This window comes from Fulmarus glacialis, unplaced genomic scaffold, assembly GCF_000690835.1.
Source record: "Fulmarus glacialis isolate BGI_N327 unplaced genomic scaffold, ASM69083v1 scaffold16288, whole genome shotgun sequence".
Lineage (NCBI taxonomy): Eukaryota > Metazoa > Chordata > Aves > Procellariiformes > Procellariidae > Fulmarus > Fulmarus glacialis.
Genome location: NW_009227721.1, coordinates 1,783 through 20,282, shown reverse-complemented (window position 1 = coordinate 20,282; position 18,500 = coordinate 1,783). Strand labels below are relative to the sequence as shown.

General features: G+C 38.4%; 1 protein-coding gene across 1 annotated transcript; it reads right to left on the bottom strand.

Annotated features, from left to right (window-relative positions):
* Nucleotides 1-2,135: 2,135 nt before the first annotated feature.
* PWP1 (PWP1 homolog (S. cerevisiae)) lies at nt 2,136-18,065 on the bottom strand. Its single transcript, XM_009583258.1, has 13 exons — nt 17,915-18,065; nt 17,393-17,478; nt 14,916-15,012; nt 13,203-13,313; nt 12,349-12,479; nt 10,899-10,972; nt 8,665-8,761; nt 7,692-7,753; nt 5,793-5,904; nt 4,777-4,867; nt 3,780-3,901; nt 3,210-3,315; nt 2,136-2,483 (listed from the first exon to the last, which is right to left on the bottom strand). Exons 1-13 carry the CDS (start codon nt 18,036-18,038, stop codon nt 2,368-2,370), a joined length of 1,329 nt encoding a protein of 442 aa, XP_009581553.1. The 5' UTR covers nt 18,039-18,065; the 3' UTR covers nt 2,136-2,367.
* Nucleotides 18,066-18,500: the final 435 nt, after the last annotated feature.

Sequence of the window (18,500 nt, the reverse complement as noted above, 5' to 3'; positions counted from 1 at the left end):
AAGCCAGTGAAATCAGCATTTCCAGACAAAGCAATTACCCCACTACAGAAAATAAAAAATTGGCTTTCGGAGAACAGTTATTGCCTCTTCTCACTCTAGTTCACTAGAACATGTAAGCAGGTGAAGAGGCAAGAGGTGAAGAGTCTATACAGTAAGTATAGACTCAGTAAGGAAGAGGCTTACAGATGATCAGACAGTGTTTACAGTATATATTATTTCTTGTGCTGTAAACCTTTTGCCACCTGGAGTGATGGGGGAGGGTTTGCTGCTAATATTATTTATGGAATGAAGATGTATTTCATTCTGTTTTCTTTTAAAAAATTAAAAATGTGGCTCTTTTCTAACGTTCTTTTTTTTAATATTTACACATTCCGAAAAAGTTTCCTATTTCTGATGATGCTAAGAGAAATAACACTACTTTTTCATCCTCTGCCTCTCCCAAGCTTTCCCAGAACAAGGTATGGATAGGAGCACCTCCATGAACAGGCACAGCTAAGAACTTGTCTTTAAACCTTGTAGATTTGCTGTGTGGCTCCTCTGGCTGTGCTGTAACAGATCAGTAAGCTGAGCTCTGTTCTCTGACGAGGTAGTTGGAGGTTCACTTGTGAAATCCCTAAATGGCCAAAGTTCAGCTGTTCCTCTCCCAGTACACTGTATTTCCTAGAGAGCTCTCTGGGTTCTTCAAACCTGAAAACGCACAATGCTTGCCCTCTGAGATCAGTATGCGAATAAAAAGCTCCAGAAAGACAGGTTGAGGGATTTTGTTTAGTCAAGGGAAAGATGTGTTGCTTGCAGTAATGCAATTTCTTCCTAAACAAAAAAGCAACTTCTAGAACTACAGTGCCAATTAATACCAGAGGTAGAGATAACAGAAATTACTACCCTCAAAGAGCTTAACACAAAGCATTTATTTCAAATGAAAGCTTTGAAAAACTTACAGCTTTTCAGTGGAGAGCACTTGAACAGAGCTGGTTCTGGTGCTTTTACTTTAAGCATCGCAAAAGCAGTTGTTCATTTGTAGTCCACACATTGTTTGCTATTGCTTGGCAGAGAAAGGATTGAGGCAGGAATTCCAACACATCCAAACTATTCTTGGCTCCTGCAGAGCCATGCTGAACACCTGTCACCAGACTAGAAACAGCTAAACTGGATTTAGAAGCAGCCAGTTAACTTCAAGGGAGGGGAAAGAAACCTGCAGCCCTGCCTTTTCCCCATCTGCAGTTTGTACTGACACAATTTATCTGTTTTACTTCACCAGAATGAGTTATAATGAACTCGGGTGGAAGGCAGTGGTAAGATCCTGTCACCTACATGCACTGACACTACGGCTGCTTTGATACCAGTTGCTTTAATACCCAGGGCATTTTTGCAGGAGCAGAACTTCAACAGACACCTTCCAGTGTGTGGAGAGGGAAGCACTTCACAGGAGGATAAGCGTATCATTTAACATCTGGCCTGGGGTAAGGCACTTGGGTGTTCATTTTAAATGTGAGGAAATTGTTTGAGTCACATTCCTTGACTAGGTTCCTGATGCTATAAACAAAGCGTCTAAGTCAGTGGCTAGGCTGACACTCAAAACGTTCCTCTGTGCCTTCAGGTTTCAGGCAGAAATGCCTGGGAGGAGTTAAGAACATGAGTACGTAACACAGACAGCTTTCACCCTCGCTTTGTGTCCTGACAGCCTCTCATTCTCATCCATAAGCTTCAGGTGCTGTGGAACCAGGGAAAAGAAACTCTTGATGGGATACAGCTGGGGTATTTTTGGTTTGATATTGGTGATCTGAGGTGTTAACAAATACATTTCAAGATTCTACTGGGGGACTCCAACTTATGCTCAAGAAATACTCTCAAGACTTAAAGTTACATAGAAGAACTTTTAAAATCTCTATTAGAAGGCTGCAAATCTAGCCTTAAATTAAGGATAAATTATCTATTTACACTTGTCATTTCATTCAGCTTTTTTTTATTTATTACACAACTGTGGTCTGAAGTATTTTTCCTTATGCCTTTAGAAGATATTTACCTTCTTTGCAGTATTCAACAAACTTCTGGTAGCAGCAGGACACTTTTCTAGTGACCATTTCATTTTCTATATCAACTTTCCACATAGTAGCCCCTGTTTCAGGGATCATCATCTCAGGCAAAAGCAAGTAATTTAATCTTTCAAAGCCAATCATAGAGGCGGGAACTTAGAAGTGCCCACTGAAGAGCTTAACCACATCACCGTGTTTCTTTGTCTGAGATGAAGAAGCCTGCAGATTGCAAGACACTAGAGTAATTTCTATGAACTCTCACCAAACGGGGATTTGTAGAATGCACATTAGTAGTAGTCCCATTAATTACTTTGATTTTGTGATGTTTGGTCCATCACGATTCCATTGCTGTCTCCGAATCGTTGCTGCTACTGCCAGCCATGGAGCTGCAAGCCACAGAGTTGGCACTTGCCAGAACAAGTCTCTCTCTGTTTCCAAAAACTTCATTCACTGCAACACAGACAGGGGATTGCTTACATGTTACTGTTCCAGAGACAAGAGGAGTACAGCAGGTATAGCGTGGTGAACATCACGGGATGGAAATCTTAACCTGGTACAGTTTAAAAGCTCTCCCCCTTACCCCGAGTAGGGAGTTGAAGCTTACACGTCAGAACAATCTCCCGCATATGGTACTTAAATTACAAGTCCTGTTATTTCTCCCCGAGAGCACCTCTAGAGGATTCCCTGCGCATAATTCCTGTACCTAGGTACTGTGAAATGGATGAGTGTTGTAGAGCAAAACATTAAGTTTAAATAAGTTATTTCTGGTTTTAGTCCTCTGGTTTCCACCAAGCTCTTAAAAGCCTCCTCCAAAAATTCATGCCATTTAGTTACACGTAGCTATGACAACCGATCAAAACCAGTCCTCAGTTTTATTCCTACAGGTAATCAAGAATACGATACTTGATTACACCAGAAGCATTAAGAAAAAATTAAAACATAGGTATTGTAAGAAATCAGGTATTATACTTCAGCTACAAGAAAATAAACACAGTTCTCCAAGTTAGAAAAAACCCACATTTTTTGAAGCTGAAAACATGAACACAAACGCACTCTTGGAGTATTTAAAAATATTAACCTACAGTTTCTCTCAGAGCCACAATACATTACTGAATATACAAATATACCCTGGGGGCAAGGGGAGAACCACAAGAGTCGAAGAAATGAGAATGTTACCTGCAGAAATCTTGCTTACATCCCAAACACGCAGCCCTTCTCGCTCTCCTCCAAAGGCAAAAACAAACGGGAAGTCAGGACAGCAAGCTGCGCAGAAGAGAACACCCTGGGAGGGAGGCAGAAAGAGGAGGATTTTTTTTTTAAATATCAAATGAATTTGTCATCTGAAAATACTTTCACCAAGCAAGCCATAACAAATGTGAACTCTGTAAGTTTCCTGAAACTTATTTTGTAAAGACACAAAATTGAAGTCAAGAGTGCTAATTACAAACAGTAAATCGCATCTTTGTCTTGAACCTGGCAGATACACGTTGGAGTACCTGTAGTTCTACTCAGAACATTGTATCAGGTATTCAGGTCTGAAGCTTTGAAGCAGTCTGCCAATTACATGTTGAATTGAATACTGCACTTTAATGAGCATGATTTACTCAGAATACAGAGATGTGATTATTTTTTTTTCCTAAAAGATGTTACGTTATCTAAAACAAGATTCAAGTTGGACAAAAAAGATTAAGCAGACATAGTTTATATATAAAACTTCTTGGAATCAATAAATAAGTATTACTCTACCATTTTCATATTCCTGGAATGGATTAAACTTGGTCTGTCTCCCAAGATATCCCAGATTTTCACGTATTTGTCAGCAGATGATGTCACAAGGCACCCTTTGATCTGACTGCTTAGTTGTAGCCCTGCAAGATTAAGAGTGCAGCAGTGTGAGAGCACCAGGTAACCACTATTTCACAGAGATGAGGATACATTTTGAGCTCATGACAACAAACCTAATTTCTCCTCACACTAAACTCTGTTCCAGCAGAAAGGAGCAAAAAGTTGAGGAAAGCTTCCTGCTGCCACTGCTCCCTGTAGTGAGAACAAACTGACTTCAGGTAGGCCTCTTTTGTCTCTCAGCCCAACAACAGTAACAGTGCAAAGATGAGATTGTTCTGCCTCTTCCTTCACATAATCTGGCTTCTCCGGGTAGTTTTCTTCATTCATTTCCCAAGGACCATCTCTTTTGCTATCCAAGACGATGGGGCATATTCATACGATCTCATTTTAGACACCTAATCAGGTGCTTCAAGTTGCTATTTAGAAGCTCCTACGCTGATCAATTGAAGTAGCCTAAAGGAGGCAGTGTGAAAACCTTCCCATGTGCCATACCTAAATCATCTCCAGAGTGAACGTCAGTATAAAATAATTACGGCTAGCGATGGTAAACATTATAGTTCATAATCCTGGACCAGACTGCATAGCTTTTGTTCTTCCTCACCCAAAAAACACAGGGAGTGTGTCCTAAGTGAACAGATCTGTTTTGACAGGCTTATTCATTCTCATTATTCATTCATTCATTTTCTCGTTCACTGAGAAAAGTTCACTGTTGTTAAAATACTTTGCTTACAATGGCTTCTCAGTGGAGATTGTTTCATGCGCCAGCTACCCATGATTAGTATGCACAACTCTTATTTGTTAAGCAAGGAATCACTACCACCTCAGCCACATCGGTTAAAGACATCTTCCAGATGTGCCTCGCCACTGGGGACAAACACAACACACACACAAAATTTACCTGACACCTCTTCATCGTGAGCTTTCAGAGTAAACAGAGGCTTATCAGAACGAGCATCCAGACAGTACACAAAGCCATCCTCTGTGCTTGCCTAAGGAAACAACAACATTTTAAAAACAAACAGCTGTAGTCACTCATTTGGAAAAAAGCTCCTATGAAATAATACCCACCTTCTATTAAATGCCTGTGATTTGAGACAGACTTACACTACTTCTCGGTAGGGCATATTACACAGTGTACACAGTTCTGCATCCCCAAAGTCAGACTCCATCCAGCTGGTGCCTGAACTACTCTACATACCTAAACTATGCTGCAGGGACTTACATGGAAGTCTTAATCCTATACAAATTTCTTAAATTGCATTTTGAAGATGGTTGCACTACTAAGCCTGGCTTTCTCGTTAGGCAATGAAATACAGAGCCTTTAGTCTCTCAGTTGTCAGTTCAAACTTTTTGGAGCCATCCTGTGGCTGCGTAATAGCCCTGTGCAAAGCTAAGTGTGATTATACTGAGAGAAATCTACATCATAAACCCAACAGAACTGAGCAACTGCTTTTCTTGGCTGTATACACAAAGCAACAGAGAACTGTTGAGACAGCCATTGAGATAATAAAAAAGATTTGTTTTTAAATTCTGTTTAAAAGTTTTATTATAAAAATCTCGACAAAACCAAGGTGTTTTTACTCCATATCAGATAGGAGGACAGTGCCCTCTAGCGCTGGTTTGAAAAACGGACTTAATATTCAGGACCTTAAGTTCTAATTAGCTGCTTCTCAGCTGCAATTGCATCGTTACATGAAACACAACAGCAACTATGCAAAGGAAATGAACACTAACAACATTGCAAAGAAGCCACCTCTGGAGTGAAAATGCATCAGCACCGATTGCTCTTCTACGCCAACAGTCCAACTGTCCATCAGGTCCATTATATGATTCAGAAACATTATGAACATAAAAATACAGGTTAAATGAAGCGGCAACAGTCAACAGACCAAGAATAAAAGAGCATGTACTCACTAAGAAATTACAAGGTGAAAAATGATTCCAGGTTACTCTTTCAACCTGACCACTAAACCGCCACATTCGATGGTTATCTTGTGGGTTTCTGCAATCATACAGCACAGCTGATCTATGGGAAAAAGGGATAGGAAATTAAGAAAAAAAAATTAAATCATGGCAGAATACTTTATGAAGTTTGTTTTACCATTGGCATCTACAGAAGGTCCATGTAAACTACAATTCAAAAATTAAAATGGAAACAACTTCACTATTTAGTCTTCCAACTCAGTAACAGACGAAAATTTCTCAGATAAGCACAAGCTTTTTCCATATGCTTCAAAGTTTCATCTTAGTTACAAACAGCCATTCTATTTAAGCAAACAGAGCTCGAATTTGCTCAATACATAAGATACGTATCATACAGGAGACCATAATTACGCAAATATATAACTTAATTATGAACAGACTTCAGTAAAGTCAAGTAATTACTGTTCAAAATAATGCACCAATTAGGAAATCAATTTGCAATACGTATACAAACATTTTCAAATATGCTTTAATAAAAAAAAAAAAATCTTTACAAGTGGTTAGGGAAATGCTGCTCCAAAAAGGAGAAAGAGCAGATGGGAGTTAGTGGGTCCTCTGGGTTTCTTTACAAGCTTGTGCTCAGCCCAGTGGTGGCAGAATCTGTCCCAACTCAAAAAGCTCCTGGATGCAAATGCAAGAAAGGAGCGATGATGTCACTCTCGCAACATCTCACCACAATTTACATCCACAATGTAACCCACTCCCACTCTATCCTATAATTAAAGCCAAAGAAATGTGATCTAGATGTCTCAGCTCTTTTACCAGGCATTTTACAGCAACAGTTTTAGTACATATGCAATTTTTAACGGTCTGACTTTCAGGTTATGAAGGCATCTGCCAGTATTCATTGAATAGCCTGTGGTCCTGGGAAGCTTTACAGGAAAAATCCACAAAGACAGTCTACTAGTTTATAGACAGTACACTGGTTTATAGGTGTCCGTGGGATCAAAGGGCTAGCTAAAAAGGGATTGAGAAGCTGGTCTCAGTGTTTGGACTTTTTTCTTATTTTTTACAGAAGGAAGTCAAGGGGGAGGAAAGTGGACAGAAACAGGTTCCTAACAAAACCAAAAGGTTTTTCTCCGACACTTTTACTTAAGCAGATGTAGCAAGAGCATGATACAAGCCAGAGAACATAAAGGCTTGGCTAAAGGTTGACAAGTCTTTAAATAACACAAGGACAAAGTCTTAAAAGCAGAATAAAAAAAATTATATAAAAAAAATCATGGTTATAGAACAAAATTAAGAAGTTACCCCTAGGAGATGGGAGAACAGAGGGAAACCTTTTTGGCTGGCAGGCTTATAAAAACTAGAAGTTACAGAGCTAGTCCAAGTGTGCAGACACTTGTGCATTCCACAGCATCTCCAGGCTGCAATCACAGGAGATAGCCTGTTAAACTTTGGCTATGGCACGCCTATCAATAGAGGCCGTAGGGAGCGGACTGGGATCTGAAGTCCCTCATGCCCCCATCCTGGTCTTACAGCTTGGCAAAACCTTGACGAGTTTTCACAGGAAGGGCCAGTGACACATTCCACATGCAGAAAATGCCGCAAGGCCAAATTAAGAAATAAATTCAGTTTGGAGCAGACACCTGGCACAGAAAATGTCAGTCCAGATGGTTAAAGGATTTGGCTAGTCCTGAGAAAGAGGTAAGGAAAACTACATTTTGGCCACATACAAACCTGGCTAACTTACTGGAAAAAAAAATAGCATTACTCAAATCTGCCACAGTTGTAAGCAAATGAAAAGAAAAACATGAGGCAACTTAACAGGCTTAATTCAATACTAATACCCTCCCTATATGTAACATTTGAAATATTACCCTGACATACTTATCGTAAGATCCAGAAATAAGGGTCTGAGTTTCAAACGGATGAAATTGCACTGTCTGGACCTAGATAACAGAAGATTTTATTTAAAAAAAAAAAAGCATTGAGATATAACACATATATACAGGAACTTTCTTTGAACAAACAGAGCACAACCCCTCTTTCCCAAAACCAGCACATTTCCCCCCAAAAAAACTCCTATTAAGCTTGTTGATACTCAGATTTCTCATAAAACAGTGCAAGAGATGCACATTACTTTTATTTCAAACACCCCCACCCAGTAGAAACAACATATTTTCCCATATAATTTAACTGAACAGAACCACACGTTTCCTTTCTGCCCTAGATATTAAAACAAATAAGCTGGAGGAGGTAAAAGAATATCTGCTTCCAGTTTGGGGGAAAATGCAGATGTTAGCAAAAATGAAAATCAGGAGTTTGCCAAGGGCAGTGACTTTGTTAACAGCAAAATAAGGTTATAGCTATTAATAACTAACTTTCACATTTTAATTACTATAAGATGAATTCATTTCTGAAGTACCCATCACTATGGTATTTTAGTATCATTTATTTTAAACCTTTCTTACCTAGAACAAACTGTAACCGACACTCATTGTTTCCTTAAGAGAGAGTTACTATTTGACCTATGCTGAGAGATCTACTTTTTGTAGCTTATACCAGCACTATTAGATTCCCAACCATCAGGGCTTTCACACAAAAGGCATTTTAAAAACTGCTGTAAATCTTTGCAAACTTTCTAAAGGATAAGTTAAATAACATTTTTAAAAGCAAATACAGTGTTGTTTGCCAAAGCAACTAATTCAGAAATTTAAAGAATTCTACACAGTTGTTAGAAAATGACAGAATTGTTGCTCTAAGGGTTCACTACCAAGCGGCTAATGAAAAACTGCAGTTATTTTTTCTCTTTTTTTTTTTCTCATTTTACAGTGGAAGAAACATAGCAATTATTACATACCTTGTCTGTATGTAGCATCAGGCTGGCTGCTGGCTTACCCACAGACATGTCCCACAGAATCACAGTATTGTCAGCAGATGCACTTGCTAAAACATTCCTGATAATGGATCAAAAAAAAAATTTTAAAAATCTTTACACAGATAGAAACAAATAATAGTCAAAAGTCCAAAATACATACCGAGCCTGATTCTGAGATCAAGTACACTCTGGTCTATAGACTATATATCTCACACCTGAGGGATAACTCCTTCAAGGTAATTCTAAGTTACAAGTAAAGACTACAAACAGGCTATATTACATTATATTAGTGCAACACTTACAGTAATAAGTGACAGTTTTGCTTGTATTCCCCCCCTCCCCCCTTAAAATATCATTTATTGGAAGATTTCTTGAACAAAACAAAGCAAGAAAGGCTTTTAAACACTTCCTTTCCTTTGACATTAAGATAGTATTTTTAAACATTACCTATGCAACTTAGTTTTATTTGCATATGCATACAGCCAAGAGCCAGACAAACCTGGTTTTAAAATATTTTGCTCTCCAATATCTGAGAGTTCATATAACTACTGAAGACCCAACACTGTACATCCTTCAGAGAATGCTGAAAGGAACCGCTAACATTTTAGTTAATTTACAGATCCCCCATTTCAACTTATATTTGACCAATTGTGTTAAAGCAATAAACACACAGCTTAGGAGTTTAATCAGAAAAAACTCAAAACATTCCCAAAGGCCTGTCAAATACACAGTACAATTCTACCATTGCTCTTAAAAACAGATCTATTACCTCAACATGCTGTTTCTGCTCCCCCGACACCTTTTTTAATACTAACCAAGTGTTTCTGACTGAAAGAGCTAACATTCTCCTGGAAACACTGTTCTCCCAAACAATGTTTCAAGGGAAAGTTAAGAAAAAGCATAGTGAAGGGTATGAGAACATTTTACAGTAACATCATTATGACTTATAGGCAGAAAGTTATTTATAGAGAGCTGTCACAGTATGTCTTGCTTAAAAAAAAACAACAAAAAAACATTTAAATATAGCTGCTCCAAGGAGCCCCCAAGCTTCCCACTTCAAGGCTGTTTTTATTTTCTGAAAGATCGACCAGTACCAATGAGTTCATAACTCAGCACATTGCAGAATTATGCATCCAGACACTTAACTATTCTGACGTAATTTTTGTGACTTTGTCTCTATATTATCACCAGACAACCATTTCTAGGTACATGAAAGCTACTCTTTTGTAACAGTCATGGGATGATCACTACCACACTGTGCATATGTATAATTTAAGAACAATAGACAACGCACTGTAAATTAAGAGTGCAATTTATGCACATTTACTACCTGTCTAGGTGGGTGTTTCCTTCTTCAGTATCTAGATAACAAAGCATTGTAAGTGAAGGCTTATACCTGCTCAGCAGGAGCATGCGGAGTTGACTATGTGTATCTTCAGAGACATTTATGACAGAAGAAAAAAAAAAAAAAAAAAAAATCAGCGTGTGTCTAACTGGAACAGTTTCAAGGCCCATGCTGAGGATCCTCTGACAGCTGAACTGTTAAAAACCACCTAAGTGATGAAAAACCGCAGCATCTTTATTTCTGTCAGCACCTTGTCCTTGACCTCGCCCCCAAGATGGGCCAGCTTTTTGTTGCTTCAATAGCAGCACTTCATTGCTAGTTCATTCAGGCAACAGGGAATTCTCTCTGCCTAGGATAACCCAAAGGTCAGAGGCATTTCTATAACTGTGCTATTAAGGCTTTTACACTTTCTTTTCTGTTCACAGCTCTGAGGCAAAAGCCAAAGGAAAAAAAAAAAACAGCTTAGCAAGGACTTCCTTCTATAAATCTACTTCTATCTGTTGAAATGGTGTTCTAGGTCATTGGCAGATGGGGACAGATGAGGGCAGCCCTTCTGCTTCTCCAATTTGTGCATCTGACTTAAATGTAGCCAATATATCAAATGGCTTAGACCCACCTTAGCCCTGCCCTCATCTGGGCAACTTGCAAACAAAAAGTGATCTGCAGCAATATATAGGTTTTTAAAAAAATACAACTTTTAACTTCTAGTTAAAAAAAAAAAGGGGGGGGGGGGTATTTTTGAGAAATGATTCATTTCAGCACTGCTTTCAAGTTCAATGTCATACTACATAAGATTTTGAATTTGTGTGAAAAATGTAAGCCTAAGTATACAAATTTGTAACCATCCATTGTTATTCAAGTGTTCTTTTACCTGCTTTGTTTATTCCATGAAAGATCAAGCACAGCATCAGTATGTCCTTTCACTGTCCCTTCTGAAGATAAACTCTGTGTATGCAGATACAACATACTTTTGAAAATTACAGCTTCAACAGAAATCAAGCATTACAACACATTAGTACGAACTCCTTAACGCCTTCACAAACAACTTCCTGTTTTAAATTATTCTCACTTGCTGCAACAAGGCTTTTGGTAGAACTGTCTCTGCAGTACCTACGCTTCACCTCCTACCCCAGATCTCAGATTGTTCCATTCACAGCTGGTGGGCTTACAGAGCTGATTACTCCCTTCAGGCTAGTCAGAAATTTCATTGTCTCCAGCTAATGTGAAGCTTCTCCAGCTTCTTTCTAAACACTCCTGGCAACTCCCTCTCCCTCCCAATTAACTCAGCTTTAGGTCCTTGTAACTGCCAGCTCCTACAAATTCTAATTTAAAATGATTAAGCTTCAAAGTTTATTGGGACAGCAACTGGAAACCACCCATAAGCCACCCCATTCCTCTTCTGTTAATTCCAGGCTTTAATTATCCGTACAGAGAACAATCAGCATTTCAAATTGAGGTAACATTTATGAATGGTATCTTCAATAGCAATTCTGATAAGTCAGTGATTTTCAGAAGCAAGTTTCACAAAACAAATTCCCCTTCCAAGGATATTTTTTCTATTGTTTTTAAAACCAGAAGGTCTGAGAACTCAAGAAGTAAACCCCCTTTGCAATTACACAGAGTGGTTCTTTAGCTGACTAACGCTGCAGTGCTCCTTTGTTTGGGAAACCAAGATTAGCTATGTACCCAGTGCTCACCTTCCCTATTTACTTTAGGGAGTCTTTAAGCACTACCTGAAGCACCCACTATAAGCAAAACCTAGGAAGATTTAAGTTCTGTTATCTTCCATACTTGTTTTACCAAAGAATTTGGACAAATCATAACACCACATTCAGGCATACAGTGAGGGTCAGATTCATCTCACATAACTTAGCATCCAGTCTAAACCTCAGTCCTCCTCTTTGGTAGTTAAGGTTTTCTCTGCAGTCCACTAAAAGAAACTCAGCCATTCTCTGGGGGTGTCTTTATGCATTCACCTTAGACAATCTCGATGACTAGCTTAAAATATGCTTAAATTTTAGATAGATAAAGCTAACAGAGGTGAATCCCAAGTAAATGTATTTTATTAGTGTCAACCTTGTCCTTTATTGCTTAATGCCTTTTCAACTCTCTGAGTCACAGGAAAATACTAATTTTAACCTATCACAGACGATCATGACATTATCTTCTGTGACCCGTCTAAACACCATCTTTCAACATGACAGACGGAATTAAACCAGATTAACTATGATTTTTTCAGTGTAGGAAAAAAAGTAATAACAACATTATCCTTGCTCTAAGTTTCCTCCATCCAACCAGATAAACCATTTTGCAATACTTACTTTCTTTCCTTTCTTTTTCTTCTTTTCCTCTTTCTTGCCTCCAAGAGAAAAGACTGGTTCTAAGGATTCTACTATATCAAGGTCCCAAATGTCAATAACCGGGGTCATGTTACCCACTGCAACATAATTTCCTACAAGCAGAAACCCAAATGCAACCACATTTATTTATGAAACAGCTGTTGCTTATTTCTTTGATTAAGCAAAACTTCTGTGCCAGAATCTTCTATTTGAACATCTTTGATGATTATAACTGACAGGGAGCAATTTAAAAATATTAACTGACAGCAGATGTTGTCAGAAAAAAATTTACTTGCTCTCCAATACACTCCCCTTCAGTACAAATAACTGTTCAAAGAAGCTGTATAAACTTCCACATGTTTTGTTTGGTATTTTTAAGGGAAAAAAAACCAAAAAACACATTCCCTGTGCTATGGGGGAAAAAAAAAAAATCTGTAAAACACAGGAAAAAGGTTACTAAATACATAAATATATATAAATTTTTCTGTGTTTTACAGTTAATCAACTGCATTGGCCATAACGATTTTGAACAAAAGCAACCTTTCATTTGCAAATGGAAAATAAAGCAGGTTAGAGAAGGGTTTGCTCTGGTCTGCTAATTGACAATAACTTAATTATTTGTAATAAAACCAGTGTTTTAGTCAAATCACTTGTGGCAGCATCACTAAGATGACTATATCACCAAACCAAAAAAAATGATATTCAGTTTTTCCATCTTAGTATCTTGGTTTCTGTTCATACCACTGGAGGAAATTACTTAGTGACAACATTACGTTTATATGCTTTTCAGGCAAAAATTATTTAACTGGACATTTACAATATCATTTGTAATTTACCTACTGATTCATCGGGACTAGGATCAAAATTCAACCATTCCAGACTTAGAGGGTAAGCAGGCAAGATAATATCATGATGTACATAAAATGAGTTCTCTTCATGATTATAAACTGAAAAAGAATTAAAGATATACAAGACATCAGTGAAGAGGAAAAGCAAGCAACTATAAACAGTTCACTCCTGCAAAAGGCAGATGTGGCAAACACTAAATTGTCAAGGAGATCTAGAATGTAAATTCGCAATGTGTTCAGAGTTTTAGTGTGGAGGCCAGAGCCTCCAAGCACTAATGTTATGCCTCACAGAATTACACAAAACAAACAAACATACTCCTGTGTACTTTAGATAAAGAAGTGACAAGTTTAGCAAAGCTTAGACACTTTATTCCTAGCATACTACGCTACTTTGTTTGTAAGATCGCTTCAAAATAGATGCTCCGTATCCACCAACACCACTTTCTACATCAGGATACATTAATGAAGGTTTAGGCAGTCATTTTACAGAATCAGCAATTTAAAAAAAAAGAAATAATTCCAGATGCAATCAAAGGGAAAATGAAGGTAAAAGACAAACAGTTGTCAAATTAAAGGAAGCTGAAGAAGTCAGACGAAGTTACCTTTAGCAGGTTGTAACTGAGACACAGGAAGAGTTTTGGTAAAGCAACCATACACTAAACATAGCATTCCCTTTAGCCAGCTATTTTTCTCCTTATAATAAAAGAATTTACTAACTGGATAGCAGACAAAACCCATTAATTATTTTAATAAAATGGTATCATGACACACACAAAATCACTGTGCCATTTTTGAGTGCATGTGACAGATGTTCAGATAAGTCTTCAATTAACTAAGCAGTCTTAGTAATTAAGTAAGACAGGGCTACCCAATGCTATAAACTGCAGAAGCCTGTGCTATTGTTTTATAAGTTTATATAGGGAAAATAACACAGTTAATAAAATTTGTAAACACCTCCAGATACAGAAAATGCCAGATGCTGATATCTGAAGATATGCCTTCAAACACTTTGGTCTTGCTGTTTTCTTAAAACAGAATACTTTGCTTGCACAAACATGTACCGTGGCAGACGTAGCCAGAAACATTCCCCCAAAGAACCACCGTAAGAAAAGATGGTAACTTCAGCACACTCAGTAGTACTCCTTGCTGCAACAGAAAAATCTTTTACACAGTAAAACTAAACCCATCTCTAGAACAAGTGGTATTCAGACCTTATTAAGGATCATCTCTTCTAAAAACTAAGATGATAAAGGTGCTGACTCTTCTACTCCTAGCAGTGGAAAGCACATTTAAAGAAGCAAGGAGAAAGCAAGGAAAAAAAACCCAACAACAAACCACTAGAGGAAGCTTGCATGATATGGAAAGTAAGGCTGTTTGGAGGAAAGATCGTATGTTCAGAAAATAAAAATGCCATAGTATTTTCTAAGTGTCATTAGGAATGAAATAAGGAAAGGAAATGCTATACAGCCTGATAAAGGCACACTATCCTCTAAATAACAGTAACTCCACGTTAAATAGTCTAGTTCTGGAAAGTGGCTAAAGCACCATGACGTAGGAAAAGAGGACAAAGCACACAGGGCAGATGGGGAGAAAAAAAACTTCGATAAAACACCTCCCCGCCTTCTACACAGCCCTATGGAACAGGATAGGCAAGACATATTCCCTAAGTTCACTGTAAGGAACAAATCCTATGTTACTTACCATGGACCTCCAAACTACAGCAGTCTTTATCAGCTCTGCCACAAAGGACAAGATTGTCACTGGGCTTAATCAAGAAGTCCTCCTGTTCATATTGATCCTGAACAGCAAAAAGGAGAGGACAACAGATGTTAAGCAAAGCACATAAACGCACAAAACTACACACGTCCAAAAGGCTGTATCAGTAATAACTTTTAACCATAACTGAAAACACTCAAAATCCAACACCCTGCTGTCCACGCGCCTAAAACCATCTTATGGTGGTAAACAGAGAACAATAGGAACCAGATTCCATCATGGGGAGATTGAATAGTTATTATATAGACTGAAGGACCATTTATGTGGACCTAGGTGGATTTAGAGAGATGTTTAATTACCAAATATGAAACCACCTTTTGAGGCTACCATGATGCAGCCCATTGCTGAAAAGAGAATCACCAGCAAGAGCCCACATGCATAGCTTATTTCCTTTGTGCTTTCATGCCTTAAGCATTTATGTAGTGTAACAACTTTTTACACAATAAGCATATTGTAACTGCTCCTCATATCCAGGAAGCAATTCCAAGAGCATTAAAGCATTGTCTACTTTATGGAAAATATTTCCAGAAACATACTGCCTACAGCTATACTGGGCATTCAGCTGTACCAGAACAGATGTAACCTCTCATCTAATTTTCATTGTTACTGAGGAATGGAAGGCATTCAGGGAATTTTTTTAGTGGAAAACTAAGAACTGTACATAAAAGTCTTACACAAACACAGTACCATCCTTCAAATATACAACACATGCAAGACTTTTTGGACTTCTTGTTGCAAGCTTTTAATTTCTTTCTTACTCACTTCAAGCATCTTTTCAATATTTGAATTCTATCAAGTACTGCAATTCTTTGAATTAATCAACTTAATGCTGCACAGTACTTAGTCTTCAACAGTATTAGTAGTAAATACCAAAAGACAACATAAAATGCATGTTGAAGCACTAAAAAGTATTCTCCTTCACAATTTGAGGAAAGGACTTGAGAGTGGGAAGAAAGGCCTGAGAAAAAGGTGTTCACTTTTTCTCTGTCTGGAAGAAAGTTAGCTTTTATGACACAGAATAAATGCTCATATTCTCCCTGAATCCCTGTGTGAATATCTCTTTGACTGTAAAAATCACTTCTAAAGCATTTCTCTCCTCTGCTGGTACACAGAAGAAAGAAAAATCATCAACAAGTCAGTGGAACACAGAGAAAACACACAGTGCCCCAAAGTGCACACAGCAAGTGAACTCGTTTTAAAGATAAGATGTATGCCTTCCTCCTTGAGCTTTGTTACAGTATGTGAAGTCACCATAACTCCTTCTCTGAGGCCACACATGTTCGACAAAGTCCCCTGACACACAAACCAGATGTTGTGGTAGAAGCCTACAGCTACTCTTTTCTTTCAATCTTACTAGCTTTGTAAAAAATCCAAAATAGCATAGAAAGGACAGCACCCAGAAAAATCTCAGAATCTTTTTACTTAGAAGAGGTCTCAAAAATTCACCAACTCCATCACCCTGCCCCAGATGATCACAGTCTCTCCTAGCTGCTCTCTAGATTACATTGTCTGTTCTCATACAACCTCACCTTGTAACTGATTTCTGTAATCTCTCCATGTAAATTAAGTCAATTAAAAGTTGCAATCTACCCTTCTGAACTAAACTGTGGGACATTCTCTGGAATCTCTCCATATCTTTTCTGAAGAGGCACCCAATATTTTAGCTAAGGCAATACCCATGTTAAGTAGAGTAGAAGGATTACCTCATGTCTTGCATGCTGCATCCCTGTACACCAGAAAAAGACAAACAAACAGGCTGCATAACAGGACAGCACTGCTGACACAGTTAGCTTGTGTTAGACTGCAGCCAGAGAGGACTTCACCCCCTGCAGGGCTCCTACAAAGCCCGCTCCTGCAAAGATGTTTCCCGTCTGATACTTGGTGAGAACTAATAGAGGCAGCAACAGTCAACTACACGGTATGCTGTGTATATACGCTTAATGAACAGGGGCATATTTCTTCATGCCATACTCCTCATTTGACATGCAGCATGAGTCCACCTTAGCTTGGTTTCTTCCACAAACCGGTCGAAGGTGTAAGAGTCTTGCAATCTGGGAATTTTTCTAATTTGGGTCGCTAGTGGCTTCAGATACTGAGATTTGTTATTTCTTCAAGCATTTTCTGGGTCCTAGCAGGTTAAGTGACAAACCACCTCCACACACAGAAGCATGTGGCTTAAATAATGAGCCAGTTCATCTCAACATCTGACTTAAATGTAAAAAGCACACGTAGAGGGGACTGCACAAAGCAACTTTAAAAGAAAAGAGTTCCGTCTGATCGAAAATCTGGCACACCTTTGGTAAAGGACTGCAAGCACTTACAGACCCTAAGGCAGTGTGGAAAATTTAACCGATTTTTAAGGTTATGCTGTTTAAGATATTTAACATTTTTATAGTACTTACAGTGGTTTTTAGAGTGATGTAAGGATCATGTTCATTACTCCCATATACTGCCAGACTAGCCAAAGAGTCTCCAAGTTTTATATCACCTAGATGGGAATTTCAGAACATTTTTTATACATGTCAATAACAGGTGAAGTTAGAAACTTCTGTACCAATACCTGTATTACCTGTATTGCAAAATATCAGGAGTGGGCTAAATGAACTTCCAAGTTGCAAACATAAGAACCTCAGTATTTGCTTAGTGCTTTCAGGGACTTCTGCTGCTCTGCTCCAGCACTACAGCAGGGGGAGTGACAGTCTTTCCAACACTGCTCTTGGTTCTAGTGTCAGGGAGGGGGACACTGAATTGTTTCACTCACTAAATTACTTTGGAAACTGGCACAAGCAAATAATTAAAAATGTGAATTTCCAGCATTTGAAACATAGCACTGTGTAGTTTTAGGATACCAATGTCTTGAGTACAACAAGAAGTGAAAAGGTTCTTCACTTACACTGCATATCTGACATTTAAATTTTTCTTACCTGTGTATTCCTCTTCATCATAATTTTCCAAATCATATTCATCCAGTTCATCATCAGACGGGTCTTCATTTTTATGAGAAGCCTTAGCTCTGTCAGGAATGGCTACATTCATGCCATATGCCATCTGGCCTTCATCGCTACCATCAGCGCCATCCCTGTTTAAAGACACAAAACCCTGAGAAACTGTGACAGACATTTAGAATGCTTCCAGGTAATTGCTTAGGGGACTGCTAACAAGATTTCAGCACACAATCCTGGCTGTTCACATGGGTTTCAAGTCTTCATGCCAATAATCTGGAAATCCATTCACCCCCTTCCTATCTTTTCCCAAAATACAAGGCACCATTATTCTCAGGCTTCCAGAGAGAGTTTTTCCTTGAAAGTTTTCAGGACAAAATCTGGCACAAATTTTGCTCGACAGAGCTAAACTGTGTGTCTAAATACCTTTCTCTTACCTTTTTTTTGTGGATACAATGCTCTCAACCTCACTTCTGTGCATTCTCACATGTCCAATTCATTCCTTCCTTTTTTTCCCCTACCTACAGGCCCTGTCACGTGTGATGACTCTTGCATTTCTTCAAGATTT

Bases quoted from the DNA above. Each gene is read 5' to 3' on its own strand.
- PWP1 (XM_009583258.1), bottom strand. From the start codon at position 18,038: ATGGCATATGGCATGAATGTAGCCATTCCTGACAGAGCTAAGGCTTCT. The intron at 8,762-10,898 runs GTAAAAGAACAC...ATCCATTATCAG, and splicing joins TCATGGAATAAACAAAGCAG to GAATGTTTTAGCAAGTGCAT. The intron at 3,902-4,776 runs GTAAATTTTGTG...TTAATCTTGCAG, and splicing joins TCACGATGAAGAGGTGTCAG to GGCTACAACTAAGCAGTCAG.